General features: G+C 51.1%; 1 protein-coding gene across 5 annotated transcripts in view; it reads right to left on the bottom strand.

The window, feature by feature from the left end:
- The window catches only part of LOC135805487 (uncharacterized), a 135,684-nt gene that overhangs the window by 29,546 nt on the left and 91,289 nt on the right, over window positions 1-14,849 (bottom strand). For 4 of the 5 annotated variants that reach the window (XR_010551146.1, XM_065319522.1, XM_065319524.1 and 1 more), the window contains 8 exons: window positions 13,524-13,811; window positions 12,894-13,041; window positions 11,900-12,098; window positions 10,425-10,815; window positions 9,447-9,734; window positions 7,345-7,545; window positions 6,981-7,135; window positions 1,044-1,151 (listed from right to left, as the gene is read on the bottom strand). Coding sequence is in view for 4 of the 5 variants with exons in the window: in XM_065319522.1 (XP_065175594.1) it covers window positions 1,044-1,151; window positions 6,981-7,135; window positions 7,345-7,545; window positions 9,447-9,734; window positions 10,425-10,815; window positions 11,900-12,098; window positions 12,894-13,041; window positions 13,524-13,811 (1,778 nt within the window). In the remaining variant the exon portion in view is untranslated. The remainder of the gene's footprint in view (window positions 1-1,043; window positions 1,152-6,980; window positions 7,136-7,344; window positions 7,546-9,446; window positions 9,735-10,424; window positions 10,816-11,899; window positions 12,099-12,893; window positions 13,042-13,523; window positions 13,812-14,849) is intronic. The other variant, XM_065319523.1, reaches the window with a different exon arrangement.

The following is a 14,849-nucleotide window of genomic DNA, read 5'->3' as shown; positions in this document are numbered from 1 at the left end:
GAGTCGAAGGTTCGATGGACTTCTCGTGTGCTCTGGATGGCAGTCGTGAGTCAGTCAAGTGTCAAGTAAAGTCGGCGGAATAGCGCGAGCTCCGGTGTGGGGAGCAAACCCTTTCTTATTGCCATTATAGCCGATATTATTACTATAGCCGATTATTACTATAGCCGATCCGATATGTATAGAAAGGGGTGGTTTACAAAAATGAATTTGAGAATACGATCACTATAAGAGGTATATTACTATAGCCGACAACCCTATAGCCGATCCGCACTGTGTGTGTGTATGTGTGTGTGTGTATTGTGTAAGTGTGCATGTATGTGTGCATGTATGTGTGCATGTGTGAGTGTGCATGCGTGCATGCATGCGTGTGCCGTCATCTTTCCAAGATTCCTTTTAAGTCTCTCTCCCCTCACCCGGGGAGACCCACGTGACCAGTTTTGGCAGTGAGCAAGTACAAGTACAAGCGTGTGAATGTGTGTGTGTGTGTGTGTGTGTGTGTGTGTGTGTGTGTGTGTGTGTGTGTGTGCGTGTGTGTGTGTGTGTGTGCGTGCTCATGTAGCATGCCTGCCCGTGTGTTAATGTGCATGTGTGTCCACGTTTCAGTGTGCATGTCCACGTGTACACATGTTAGAACACCGCCGACAGCGGGGACCCAAGGAGCCATGCCGGCCATACATTTACTTACTTCATACATGTAGGTCCAGGGGGAAACCCCACACATGTACTTACTTCATACATGTAGGTCCAGGGGAAACCCCCATACATGTACTTACTTCATACATGTAGGTCCAGGGGAAAACCCCATACATGTACTTACTTCATACATGTAGGTCCAGGGGAAACCCCCATACATGTACTTACTTCATACATGTAGGTCCAGGGGAAAACCCCATACATGTACTTACTTCATGCATGTAGGTCCAGGGGAAAACTCCATACATGTACTTACTTCATACATGTAGGTCCAGGGAGAAACCCCATACGAGTACTTACTTCATACATGTGCATGTAGGACCAGGGGAAAACCCCATACATGTACTTACTTCATACATGTAGGTCCAGGGGAAGCAACGGTCGCCAGCTGGATTGTGCTTGTATTGCAGTGGCTGGTTGGCAACCACTGTCTCGTATGTCCACTGCACGTTGGCTGCCTGCAATACCATAACACAGAGAGAGAGAATGATGCACTCACTAACGATGTGCACTTGGTGTTGATGAAAGCCTAGTATAACTGCCAGTCTGCAGTACAGTAGGCAGTAGGCAGTAGGCATTCACTGGCACTCAGTGCATGCGGTGGCGACCTCTCGGCATGAACATTGCTCTTTTGAAGCGTGGCATCCATCCTCGTCTGATACTGTTGATCTGACGCACATCTAGTGCATATCGACACATACCGGCCAAGAATAGAGATCCGTGCAACGCGTTCATTCTCATTTTTAGCACATACACAAACACACGTATCCCGCACATCTACAGCACGTGCAAGGTATCCGGGGCACAGGTCTGATTCCAGCGAGGGGTAATGTGGTATCTCACAGCACAAGGGTAGCGTGATACCCTACGCCAACGTGCGTGATTCCAGCGAGGGGCAATGTGGTACCCCGCAGCACAAGGGTAGCGTGATACCCTACGCCAACGTGCGTGATTCCAGCGAGGGGCAATGTGGTACCCCGCAGCACAAGGGTAGCGTGATACCCTACGCCAACGTGCGCGCTGCACGAGTAGCGTGATACTCGCCGAGCGCTTTTGCTGTTGTCTAGCAACGCGTTTCTGTCTTTCCTGGGCCCCCAAATGCATGTTGGGTGGCACTGCGCATGACTACACGTTGTCATAGCATCCTTGGAAATCTCAAGCCGGTTACCAACAAGCGAGGAATCAGACCAAGCTGCCGAATGCCCCCAAATTCCGCGTTGGTCAGCTGAATGACCTTAGTGTGGTATTCAAGCGCTTCAGCTACATGTATGTAGTTCGAATGCGTGCCATTCGTATGTTTGTATTCCCTTAGTGACACTGATAAGGGTTTGAATCGCATGTAGTCGGCAAAAGCCATGGGTGGCATGGTGCCATAGGTGAGAGCAATAGCACAGAAACTGAGTGGAGCAGATAGCTTCTCATAAGTATCAGAAGCGTGCGTGCACAGTCAGTGCTAGAACGTGAGTGCGTGCGTCCGCGAGTGGGCGTACCAGCGGGTGCGCAGCGGGTGTACCTGCATGCCTGCTTGCGCGGTGTCAGAGTGCGGGTGCGCGTACGCGTGCATGCATGTGTGTGTGCATGCGTGGGGGTGTGTGCGTGCGTGTGTATGTGTATGCAGGTGCGTGTATGTGGGTGTGGCTGTGCGCGCTTGCGCGCCTGCGGACGGTGAACAGTTACTTTCCACAGTGGACATAGTGCTTGTAGCAGGCACTTCGCTATCTGCCGAGTTTCATGGTCTCGGATTCGGTGAAGCCGCTCAATGCTCCTGTGGTTGCGGCTCCGGCTCTGGGGCCGTGCAGTGAATACTAATTCGGTGGGTACCCTGCGCTGCTCAGGAGCTGACGGATTAGACGTGTGAGTCTTTGTGCAGCCAGGAAATTGCCACAGCTTTCGACGACCAGTGGTCTATTGGGCAGGTTGGCGCGTCTGGAGAGATAGGTATACATGGCTCTGACCGGGCAAACCGTTGAGGTGGTGGTTGTGAGCTGGACGGAGTGACCCTTGCCGAGTTGGTCGGTCTTGGACTTCTTGATTGTGACCTGTATTGCCTGCGGCGTGACGGGAGAGGTCTTCTGATCGAAGGCCATCGTCTGACATGGTTGTGGCGGTTGTGGAAGTGTATTCGCTTGCCCGGAGACAGGCGAAGAAGCCCAGGCAAATAGCTGCCCATACCATGGCTCGGTCGGTAGCGTTGAGATTAGACCGAATCAGGGCATTGCGCATAGCTGCCACGTGGGGCAGGAGGATTGGCTTACTGGCGTTCTTAGTTCGGTTGACCTGTGCACGTGCCACTCCTTGAACTGCGAGGTCCACTCTTCGCGAAGAGATCTCTGCCGTTTTCTTTGGCAATTGCCCGGATCGCCGACACATACAAGCGGACGGTTGATGCGGCATGTTGACGTACCAGGTAGGCTACAAACGCCAGCATGATGGTGTCTGTAATCACCTTGGTGCTGACTAGTTTGCAGAATTGGTCCAGTCGTTTCCAGGCTGTCGCGTATGTGGCGCGTGTGGATGCTGACAGGCCTAGCCACTGGTAGGCCTGACCCTCCAAGAGGGAGTAGGTGCTCTCGGGTGCAGGAAAGGGGCGTTTGGCTGCGGGCCCTTCAGACAGTGAAGCCAGGCTACGGGCACGGGGGCAGCGAACTGCTAAGTGGCCTTGCCGGTTGCAGTGACGGCAAGGAGGCAGGATGGAGTTGGTAAACCACTCCGACCAGAGTTCCGGGTCTGAGGTGGCAAGGCTGGATTTCCTGCGTGCAGCTCTTGCACGGAACGACATGTCAAAGCCGGACCACGCGCCGAATGTACTTGGTCCGCGTCAGCGATATTGTCGCTTATCTTTCAAAAATTTAAACTTGGACTTTAGACAACAATGCATGCGCTGAAAGCGATGAAACTTGGTACGAAGGAAGGTAAGACATAGAATAACAAGTAGCCAGAAGGAATTTATTGTCCATAGACGGGTTCATGCTTTTTTTAGTCCTCCTCGTCGCTGCTCTCCGCGCTAGCGCTGTCTGCGCTGCTGACGACTTCCGTTCCGACCGACTCCAAAGCTTTTGCCAGCTCATCACGCTTCTTCTCAGCTGCCTTGATGGTGTCTAAAGAGAATGCTCGATCGTGACGATCGCCTGCTCTAGAGGACTTCGCGTGGGCAGCGCGACTGCCTGTGTGGTGCGAATACGAGTTGTCGCCGTCCGTTGCGAGAATTCCCTTGAACGACGCGTACAGTACACGCCAAACCGATTCCATCTTGTCGACTGGATACGCATGCCACGCATCTTGTACAGCTTGCAGTAAGTCGAACACATTTTTCTTCGCGACCATCTCCACGTCTTTCTGTAGGCTCGCGAAGAACGCCAGATCGTTCGTGTTGAGATCGGGAGATTGCGCAGGCTGCGTGATCACTTTGATTTTCACGCCCTGCTTGCTCGAGTGCTGGGCCCAGTGGCGCTCGTTTACGGCTGCGGTATGGGGGCGAGCACCGTCGTGCTGGTAGATGATAGTTTGCCCAGCTTCAGGTTTGCCAGAGCCGCTGCGAAACCACCACATCTTCTTGCGAATACTGTCCAAGACGCCATCCTTACGCAACATCACCTTTCTGTACTCCACGGCATTCACGTTCACAGTCTCGAGAACAAGCGTCTCTCCAGCTACTGTGCCAGTACGCGAGTCACTGCGCTTCGCCGTGCGCTGTAGGGTGAATGGCCACAGTCCAATCTTACCGTCGAAGTTGTACTCGGGGCGCGGGCGAGCTGTCACACAGAGAAACATCACCTTAGGCATGCGCGATTTGTGGAAGATCTTTGGGTCCGCTGGCATAGACACTGCGCTTGTAGCTCCGTCTTGCTTTGGGAAGACTCGACAAATCGTGCCATCTCGCATCAATTAATACCATTTCTCGTCCCCGTGGCACATGTTCAAATTGTCCACAAACTTTCTCCTTCCCCTGTTGTATTGGTCGATGGCCCACGATAGTCTGTTGAGGCGATGGCGAACAGTGAGCTTGGGCTTGATATATCTCCGTCTTCTCACAGCACCAAGCGCCTGACACCACCGTCTGACGGACGGTTCTGAGCATGGATATCCAGCTTCAGTTAGCTCCCCTGCCAGCTTCTTGCACGACAGTCTCCCCCACGCCTTGTCGTTGATCTCGACCATTTTCTTGGCCAGCTCAGGAGTCAACTTGAGATTGAAGCCACCGCAAAGGCTGGCGCGTCGACGAGTCATTCTGATATTTCCCTTGGTCGCAGTGTCTTGCGCCTGCTTCTTGTAATTTTCCACGATGCGCTGGACACTCCGAGCGTTCAGCTGCAGGTGAGGAAACTGAGATTTCAACTTGGCGATCGACCCCCGAGGTAAGCGATCTCGGCCTTTTGCAAGGGCCATGTACGCTGTGACAATGCGCCATCGATCCGGCGTTTTGATTTCTGCTCCTCGCTTGCGTGGCGTCGCTTGTTTCACTTGTGTTGCTGGTGTCACACCACCAGCAGCTATCTTCGCAACTACTCTCTTCAGCCGTGGAGCTTTCCTCCCTGGTGTTCTTGTGCTGTTGTTAGTTGGTCTAGCCATGATTGCAACAGGAAGAAGAATGGAACTAATTCAGAGGAATCATGCTTTTTTTATTGTGCATCGCGCTCTCTTGACTGTACTGTGTGACAAGATGTTCTATTTTGATGCGTCGTGGTATCGATCAGAACCACCCCCACTTGTTCTCGAAATTCCACTCAATGTCTAGCTAGACCTTTCAAGTAGTGGTAAACCAACTTACAAACCGAATGTGGGAGGAAATGGGCTGTCAAGTGAGCATTGGCGACATAAAAAAGAAGCTGGTAGATAAGCGACAATATCCCTGACGCGGACCAAGTATAGCGTGCGGCCGCTTTGACGATTGTGCTCTGATACTTGAATAGTTCCGGACCTCTGCCGGGGTCGTGGTGGAGGGCTACTTGGGCAAAGCTGAGAAAGCCTCCAACCACGATGTCAAGTCTACAACCTTCTTTAGACGAGATGACGAGGACATGGCAGATGGCACAAGGGTGATGTGGTCCCCCGTCCCCTGCAGGGTGAACCCACCGTCCGGACCCATGCTCGTATCAAATGCCAGCTCTCCCAGTACCCTACCAAAATCAACGTACTCACGTTTGATAATCTTGTCCGTGAGATGGTTGCTGAGGGCAGGCAACGGGATGGATGATGGACGCTCCGCGGCGAGCAAATCGCCGTCCAGGAAGAGACTCTCCTGGTCTGGCCTTATTGCTGAAGCCAGTGAAGGCTGGACGTATTCAGGCTCAGGCACCACAACATCAACAGAGACTGGACCAGCCCGCTGTGCTGCTGTTGCTGTTGCTACTGCTGGGAGTGTTGGCTGTGCATGTGGAGGTACCACCGGTTGCAGACCCATCGATGTGGTCAATGACGTCATGCAGGACGCTACTGCATCCTGAAGAACCCGGGAGATCTCTGCAGATTGCTGCGACGTGAACGCGGGCGACGAACCAGGCTGGGTCGCAGCCGCGGGGCTGTGAGTGGCGGGGGCTGACGCAGGACTAGCCCGCCGACGCGTGGCCTTTTTGTGACCTGGCTCATATTGGTAGAAGCCTCGTTTCTTGCCTGGGCCGACAAATGCTTATGAAGACGGCTGACCTGGGATCCAAAATTGCCTGAGCATGAAAGCTCTAGTTCGCTGAGTCAAGTTTCAACTCCGTCGACTTCGAGTTGGCGGAGATCGGAAAGTGATGGCACGGAGCTCATGGTGACGGCTCAGGATCTCCTACGACTGCTGAACTTTAGAAATGTCAAATCTCACCAAGAAATTGCAAAACAGTTGGATGCACGCAGCAGCACAGCTAGCAAGAGAAAGAAGCCGTGGATGGGTTTGTTCCTGTTTTTGATGGCTGTGGCCATCCGTTGGCCAAATGGTCTCGTGTGAGTATGGCGTTTGTTTGTGCTGCCAGCTCGCGCCCGGCGTTTGTTTGTGCTGCCAGCTCCCAGCCCGGTGCGCGAGTGTAACCGAACTTTGAAAAGGGCTTTCGCTCTTTAGTGCTATTGACTGGCTTTTCATACAATGCCTATTGATGTCTAGAGACATGCTGTCTACCCTTCCCCTGGCACGCATTCACGGGGCTTTGTTGAAGTTCGTATCGTGAACTGCCAAAGGGAATTGTTTGAATGGTGCTGGGTCGAGTGCAACATTACGGCGTCCCTGCAGCCGGCCTAATCGCGTTTGTCGCCACAACCGATTGTACGTGCAGGGGAACACAGCCATAGCATACAGCAGCAGCACTTACAAGGACTTTGTCTACGTTGATGATAGATGCTTGTGTAGCGTTGCAAAGTTCTACGGCTGTCGTGTTGAATTTCTTGGGGAACCAGCGGTAATCGACTGTTCCAGCATCCTCGTCCCAGAGGTCATCAAACTTTCCTTTGTTACCATGGCCGATAGCTGGAAAGTACAAAGAAAATAGGCACTCCTATCAAGTGTATTCTTGCATCGGCACTAATCTGGAAAGCCTAGCTGTTCAAGATCTTGGGCAACACCGTATCACTTAGAGGAGGTCTGTTCGGTACCAAGACTACACACTGCGCAATAAGGGGACCAACTACTAATACTGTCCAGCAGTCGTTGTACCAGTCATTGGACCGTAGGCTCACCTTTTGGTGGGCACTGGTTGAAATTGGCCAGGGCACACTGCATGAGAACATGCCTGGCATCCCAGAGGACTGCGCCATTGCTCAATGATGGTTTGCGCTCCTCGGCATCGGCCGGGTTGCTCATCAGTAGTCTGGACTGCAATAGAGCCGCCTGGCCGATGACTGTCATGCCCGCTGCTGAGATCTGCGTTGTGCAAGCAGCTAAGAAGACAACAATGCCAGCGACCAATACAGAACACGCACACACACACACACACACACACACACACACACACACACACGCACACGCACACGCACACGCACACGCACACGCACACGCACACACACACACACACGCACACGCACACACAACTGTGATTTGTATGCAGAAAGTTGGAAAATTTCACTCATATGCTTACTACTACTACCGTCTTCCCTTGCATGCTCTCTCTCATGCAGCACACGATAGAGTTGGATTCAGAGACATCATTCACAATTCTCTCGCTGATTAATGCCTCTACGATCACCTTGTGATTATGAGTTATACATACATACATACTACCGGTACATGTATTAGGTATCCAAAATGCAGAGGGGGGTCTGCTTGCTTGGTGCGCTTTTCGTTTGGACTGTGCAGATTGGAGATGGCGGATGCAGCCCAGCATTGACTGTACGCATTTGTGCAGTGCAAGCACCAGCAGGCAGTAGGCAGTAGGCAGTAGGCAGACAGAGCGTGCGGTCAATCATCCACATGTAGGTGTTGTCAGTGACTGTTGCTATATGAAGACAGGGGCGTTGGAAGGTATTTTAGTGTAGTACGGTCAGCCATCTGGAGGACAATTTACTCGTGGGGGGGGGGGGGTGGTGGCTGAGCCGAAAATTTTGGAATTTTAGATCCCAGATCAGTGTATTTTGTTGATTGACGGGGTATCTGGGGCAAAAAGTGGTACGGTCAATACCGTAGTGACCGTAGCGTGTGCGACGCCCCTGCTCTTCATTGCTGTATTTGATATTAACTTAGGTCGATAGGAGCATTTCAAGAAGCACCAAGTACAGTAAAACCTGTGACTACCGACCACCCCTTGGTGCCAGCAAAAGCGGTCTTTAGTAGCAGGTGGTCTTTAGTTACAGGTTTGCACTGCGTGACCATATATGGATCCCATTATATGATATGTATGTCAAAACACAGCCAATACAATTCCCCAGGACTTGCGCAATACCATTCTTATTTTAGGTCAAACAACACTTGGAGAGAAAGACGGAGAGATGAAGAGAGACAGAGAGATGGAGAAAAGATTTTTTTTTTGCAGACATCAAATTCAGCTGCTACTTCTGAAGCCAGGAGTCAAATGTTCCCTGGGGAAGTTTCGTTTTGCGCTGGGCTTCAAATTTGTTCATGCGATCAATCGTACTGACTCACGGTCCTTGTTGTGCGGACTTCTCGATTGCTTGAACGCGATCCGTCAGCATCAGGACCTTGCAGTGCTGCTTTGTTTATGGATTCCTTGATGCAATCGTCGATTCGTCTGTATGACTGGGGTGACAGAGCCGCTCAGTCTTCGTTTCTCCTCTGAGTAGTAACATCGATCAGAGAGCACTTCCGATGCGCTCTCCAAGATGTTTCCTATCATGTTTATTCTTGACTGGGCTTGAAATTATTTTGACAGGCGTAGTGCACTCCACACCGACTCGAACTCCACCGTCAAAATGATCTGCGTTCATTTGTTCAGCTGTAGTATCGAAAGATTCCTTTCAGGACCATGGAAAATCAGCAAAATTTCAAGAAGGAGCTTCGAGCAACACTTGATCTCCTACATCGCGGTCGCTAGTTACGGGTCAAAAGTCGTCTTTGGGACAAGAAAAGGCGGTCGCTGGTCGCGTTCAGCAGGTAGTCGCTAGTCACAGTGTATTTTGAATGTGAGACCGCCCATGCCTGGTGAAATGGTCGGTAGTACCAGGCTGGTCGCTAGTCACGGTGGTCGGTAGTACCAGGCTGGTCGCTAGTCACGGTGGTCGCTAGTCACGGTGGTCGCTAGTCACGGTGCCGGTCTTTAGTTACAGGTTTTACTGTATGTTTGAATGCAGTCATACTACTAATACTACTAATTGACTTTGCGACTAACCATCACCCTCATCATCATGATCATCGCCATCATCATCATCATCTCTGTCAAGGCTGCCACGACTGTCAGTGTCCTCATCATCTGCACAATCACTGGCACTTGGCAGGGTGTGGTACATGGACAGGCTTAACACGCTAACAATGGACGCCGCCGTCTTCTTCAGAAAAGTCTCCCGTATGGTAGCACCGTTGGTCTGTGACGAGGATTTCCTCTCTTGCGTCGACGATCGGTACTCAGATAATGGTCTGCCACGCGAAGTACCCCAGTCCTTGGAATAGATATCGTCACCTGCACGTAAACGAAGACCACATGGATTGCCAGCAGTACAATGCCACTAGGGAATAGCAGTTTCACTGGGGAATAGCAGTGTCACTGGGGCATAGCAGTGTCCCGGGGAATAGCAGTGTCACTGGGGAATAGCAGTTTCACTGGAGAATAGCAGTGTCACTGGGGAATAGCAGTTTCACTGGGGAATAGCAGTGTCACTGGGGAATAGCAGTTTCACTGGGGAATGGCAGGGTCACTGGGGAATAGCAGTGTCACTGGGGCATAGCAGTGTCACTGGGGAATAGCAGGGTCACTGGGGAATAGCAGTGTCACTGGGGCATAGCAGTGTCACTGGGGAATAGCAGCGTCACTGGGGAATAGCAGCGTCCCTGGGGAATAGCAGTGTCTCTGGGGAATGGCAGTGTCACTGGGGAATGGCAGTGTCACTGGGGAATGGCAGTGTCAATGGGGAATGGCAGTGTCACTGGGGAATGGCAGTGTCACTGGGGAATGGCAGTGTCACTGGGGAATGGCAGTGTCACTGGGGAATGGCAGTGTCACTGGGACCAACAATGGTGAAACACATCCAACACCTGCCTGCAGGCTAACTGAGATGCTAGAGCAACCAGCATATGCTGCGCAATGGTGGCAGCTGCATTGCCCCAATTCGGTATTTAAGACTAAAACAAAGTACATGCATGACTCACTCACCGCCCTGCCAGTAAGGAAGCAGAGTAAACCGGCTCTCCGGCGCACCGTGATGCGTTTGCAAGTGTTGAACGCTTCCTTCAGGACGACCCCAGCCGCGGTGTTGCTCGCTGAAAAAAACTCCAAATGATGGCTTCTCGGTGGCATCCTCCCCTTGGCCGGACTTCTTGGGTAGACCAGCAGGTGTAGAATCGCCCGCTTCAGGACTTTCAGACAAAGGCATTTCCTCTGGCTGGGCGTCTGCGTCCTCGGTGTCCTCTGCTAGAAGTTCCGGAATGGGCTGAGTACTGGATGCCGGCAGGATGCCCGACATGGCACGCTGCGATAGTCCGGGGAAATCAGACGACCCGGCGGCCTGAGCTTGCTGAGTTGAACTAGCACTTGATGTCATGTCCTACATATAAGTGATCCAGAAGACAGCAGCAGTGACATGGTTATAGTCTATTCATGGTTGAAAGCAAGAGGATCCTGAATGGGTCCAATATTGATATTTTCAGTACTAGACTGGTGAAGGGAGCCAATGACTAGAATCAAATAGAGAGGACCAATAGTGAACATGTTACCCATAGTCGTCCTACTGTAATATTATAACCAAAATATCGGAGGACTCGGGACCTGCAACAGAACGCTAGCACAATGCTGGCAAGTGATGCTGGCATTCAACGACCTGACGTTCAGCTCGATCATGTCTCGAATGCGCCACCCAACAGTCCCAACTCGGACGGTTCTAAGTTATCAAATAAGTTCAAATAACGTCAGGCAGGACAAGGTGACTGCAATCAAGACAAAAACAAGCTGAAAAAGTCACAGCAAATTACAAACGTTGGCTGTAGTGAGGTGATGCGGCATGTTTCAAATCGCAAACGTAACCTGTAGTGTATAGTGTTTGTCGCCGTACTGTCTCTTTCCGTACTGTCTCTTTCCGTACTGTCTCTTTCCGTACTGTCTCTTTCCGTACTGTCTCTTTCCGTACTGTCTCTTTCCGTACTGTCTCTTTCCGTACTGTCTCTTTCCGTACTGTCTCTTTCCGTACTGTCTCTTTCCGTACTGTCTCTTTCCGTACTGTCTCTTTCCGTACTGTCTCTTTCCGTACTGTCTCTTTCCGTACTGTCTCTTTCCGTACTGTCTCTTTCCGTACTGTCTCTTTCCGTACTGTCTCTTTCCGTACTGTCTCTTTCCGTACTGTCTCTTTCCGTACTGTCTCTTTCCGTACTGTCTCTGAGCCATACACGATTGATCCCAGATCTAACCTTTGCAATTCTCCTCATGATGAGGAGCGACAGTGACTTCCTACATGGACCACATTTTAACACTAAGATTTATTGACCTGCTGAACAGTCATACAAAGTACATGGTGAATGCATACTTACCTGCATACGCCGCCTGTGATCACACCCATGTAAAAGAACACAACCATCCCAGCTTCCGTCCTAAGAGACCCTTCCAATTGATTTCCCGACTCTTGCTCTTTTGCTTACCTTTCTCGCTTCGTCGTTGAACGCATCATCCTCTGCAGCCGTGCCTGCACTTGGAGCCAGGTCACTCAGGTCTCCCCAGCAGAGGGCTTGCTGCAGCACGGATGTAGACATGTTGCGCAAAGCTGATGGGTCAAGATGGCGGCGCTGAGGTAAGCGCATTGGTGCTCCGGGCGTGGGATCAGACAGGTGACCCATTCTGCTGAGAAATATGTAACAAGGCCGAAATTAAACAGGAAAAAAAGAAAGTGAAGGGATGCGTTTCACTTGATGAGCAACTGTTCCATACCCTTGGGTAGTGGTCTGCCAGAGAAGTCACGCTCGCCACTCCCGTAGCAGTGGTGGTCCACGAGTGCATAGAAAGAACTACCCGTGCTGGAGAAATAGCACAAAAGCCTAATTCACTTGGGGACTGCAAGCAGGTGTGATAGACTGCAGGAGAAGGTGGGAAAGGAGCTGGATCAGGAATAAGCATGGGTGCTGGGCAGCAAGGAACAACCAAACAGCAATGACTTCCGAAATTCCTAGCCACTCAACCGAGCTAGAGGAGAAACCGACTTTGGGGGGGGGGGGGGACAAACAACCCATCTGTGGAACTTCTATCTGTCTCGCTGCTGGTCAAACCCAGCAACAGAAAATCCATGAAACGTGGCTAAATAAACTGCAGAGGAATATGCAATGACATGCCGTACCGAGAACAGTGGAACATATGAACGCAACCAGGGTGGGTGGGTAGGTAGTCAACTTCAACAACCATGAACATAAACAAGATCACAACAATGATAGCTCCCAGTAGGGCAGTACAGGAGCAAATGCGTGTAAATAATTCACAAGTGAAAAAAACCTATAGCCAGTCATGGCAGTAGGACAAAGGAGTGAAGGAAGGCGCTTGCGTGCCTACATGCGTGCATGCGTACATACCACATGACAGCGTGTTTGATCCCATCGCACATGTGTAAAGTGTGCGTGAATTGATCAAAACAATCATTAGATCTACCTGCTTGCATCCATTGCGCGGGGCCGGTTCCTAGTCACAACTTCCGAGTCGGAGACAGCATGGCTTTGCTCCTTTCGAGCTTCCCTGTCATCTAGTAGGCCTTCCAGTGTGGCAGCCTTCTTCTTCGTGGCACGTGCCTCTTTGCTCTCTGTCACCAGCCAGCCAGACAACAACAACAACAACAGCAGCAGCAGCATCAACAACAACACCAAGAACAGCAGCAACAGCAGCAGCAACGACAGCGACAGCAACAAGAACAACAACTAGAACAACAACAACGACGACGAGGACGACACTGCCTTATACGAAGCTGCAGGAAGCCTTGCCACTGTTGCTTATTCGGATTGCATGCATCATTTGTTTCTCTGAGGGTATGTGGCAGGGCAGACATACATTGTATGTATGGTTACATTGAGCTGTGATTAGGTACATTCAGCATTTGTTTAATTCACACGATAGTTTCGTTCTGTTCTACTCTCTGTTGGTCATCGGTTTGCATGCTCCGAGGTTGCCAGGTGAATGGCGTCAGCACAGATTCTAGCTACTCCCCTCAGACCATGGCTAAGCTAGGTGAATGACGAGAATCTAATAGGAAACGCAGGGGTAATAATGAAACAAGCGGAAACCCACCTAGTCTGGGGCTTCTGCTGCCACCACCACTGCCTCCTCTGCTGCTGTCACCACTGGCACCACTGCCACTGGCACTGGTACCGGTACCGTGCGCTTTTGATTGCACGGCTCGAGGGTAAAGCACTTGAATGGGAGCAGTGGCAGTGGCCAGCGGAGACAGGCTTGGGAAGCGCGGCGACTGTCCGGGCTTCTCCGGCGGTGACACGAGTAAGTCATCAAGAAGGATGGCAAGCGTTCGCGTTTGAAATCTATCCCGCAGGTAGTCCACTTCTCGGACACAGGCGCTCTCTGACCGCATCACAGGCATAGCAAACAAATCACACACGGTTTTTAGAATCCTGCCATTGTCACCATATACACAGCATCATTATTATTATTCTTTATTAGTCACAAGAGAGAGATTGGAAGCTTTTGTTACAACTCTGAGTTTCACATTACTACGATCATCAGGCAACTGATGGATCCAAAACGGGCAGTCAGAACATAAGGGGGAGCAAGGTGGGAAATTCTGAGGGGTATCATAGGCGACGCGTATCATAGCGCAAGAGTCAGGTGCAGGCGTGAAGTTGCCAAGTCTTCAGACTTGGGGCTATGCAGCAGTAGTTCCGGCGTGAATGATAATAGAATAGAGCTGGGGACAAATGCCAAATCCACACATGCCCACACCATTACACAAACATACACCCACACTCTCTCTCTCTTTTCTCACATACACATACACTCACACGCGCGTCCACACACACATTCTCTAAATCTCCCTCTCTCTCTCTCTCTCTCTCTCTCACACACACACACACATTCATTCTCTATTATTCTTTATTTCCACGATGGCCCATGGCCAAGAAGGAGGATAATTGTGATTCAAACCAGTCCAGAGTCGTATAAGAGCAATCATTGTGCACCTGCATACCACTGACCAGATGCCAGGCTGGCAGGCTGGCCGTTGAATACCTCGTCTTTAAGAAAGTTCACATCATAGCAGATTTGGGAATGGCAAAGTATTGTCGTCTGACTCTTCCATACCAAAGCTGGCTAAACGCAATAACAACAAACGTCACGGAACAGCCTGTTGTGCTTCCCAGTTGCCTTCAGTATTTTCTCCAGTGCCAGCTACCAGTGAAATCTCACCACTCATGCGAGACCTACGCCACGAGATGCTGAGTGCTGGACTTGTGAACAAAGCTGAGCAGTACTAGCTAAGCTGTGCAGTACTGGCTAAGCTGTGTAGTACTGGCTAAGCTGTGTAGTACTGGCTAAGCTGTGCAGTACTGGCTAAACTGGGCAGTACTAGCTAAGCTGGGCAGTACTGGCTAAGCTGTGCAGTAC

The sequence above is a fragment of the Sycon ciliatum genome, chromosome 1, assembly GCF_964019385.1.
Source record: "Sycon ciliatum chromosome 1, ocSycCili1.1, whole genome shotgun sequence".
NCBI classification, from domain to species: Eukaryota; Metazoa; Porifera; class Calcarea; order Leucosolenida; family Sycettidae; genus Sycon; species Sycon ciliatum.
This window is presented reverse-complemented; position numbering and strand designations above follow the sequence as displayed.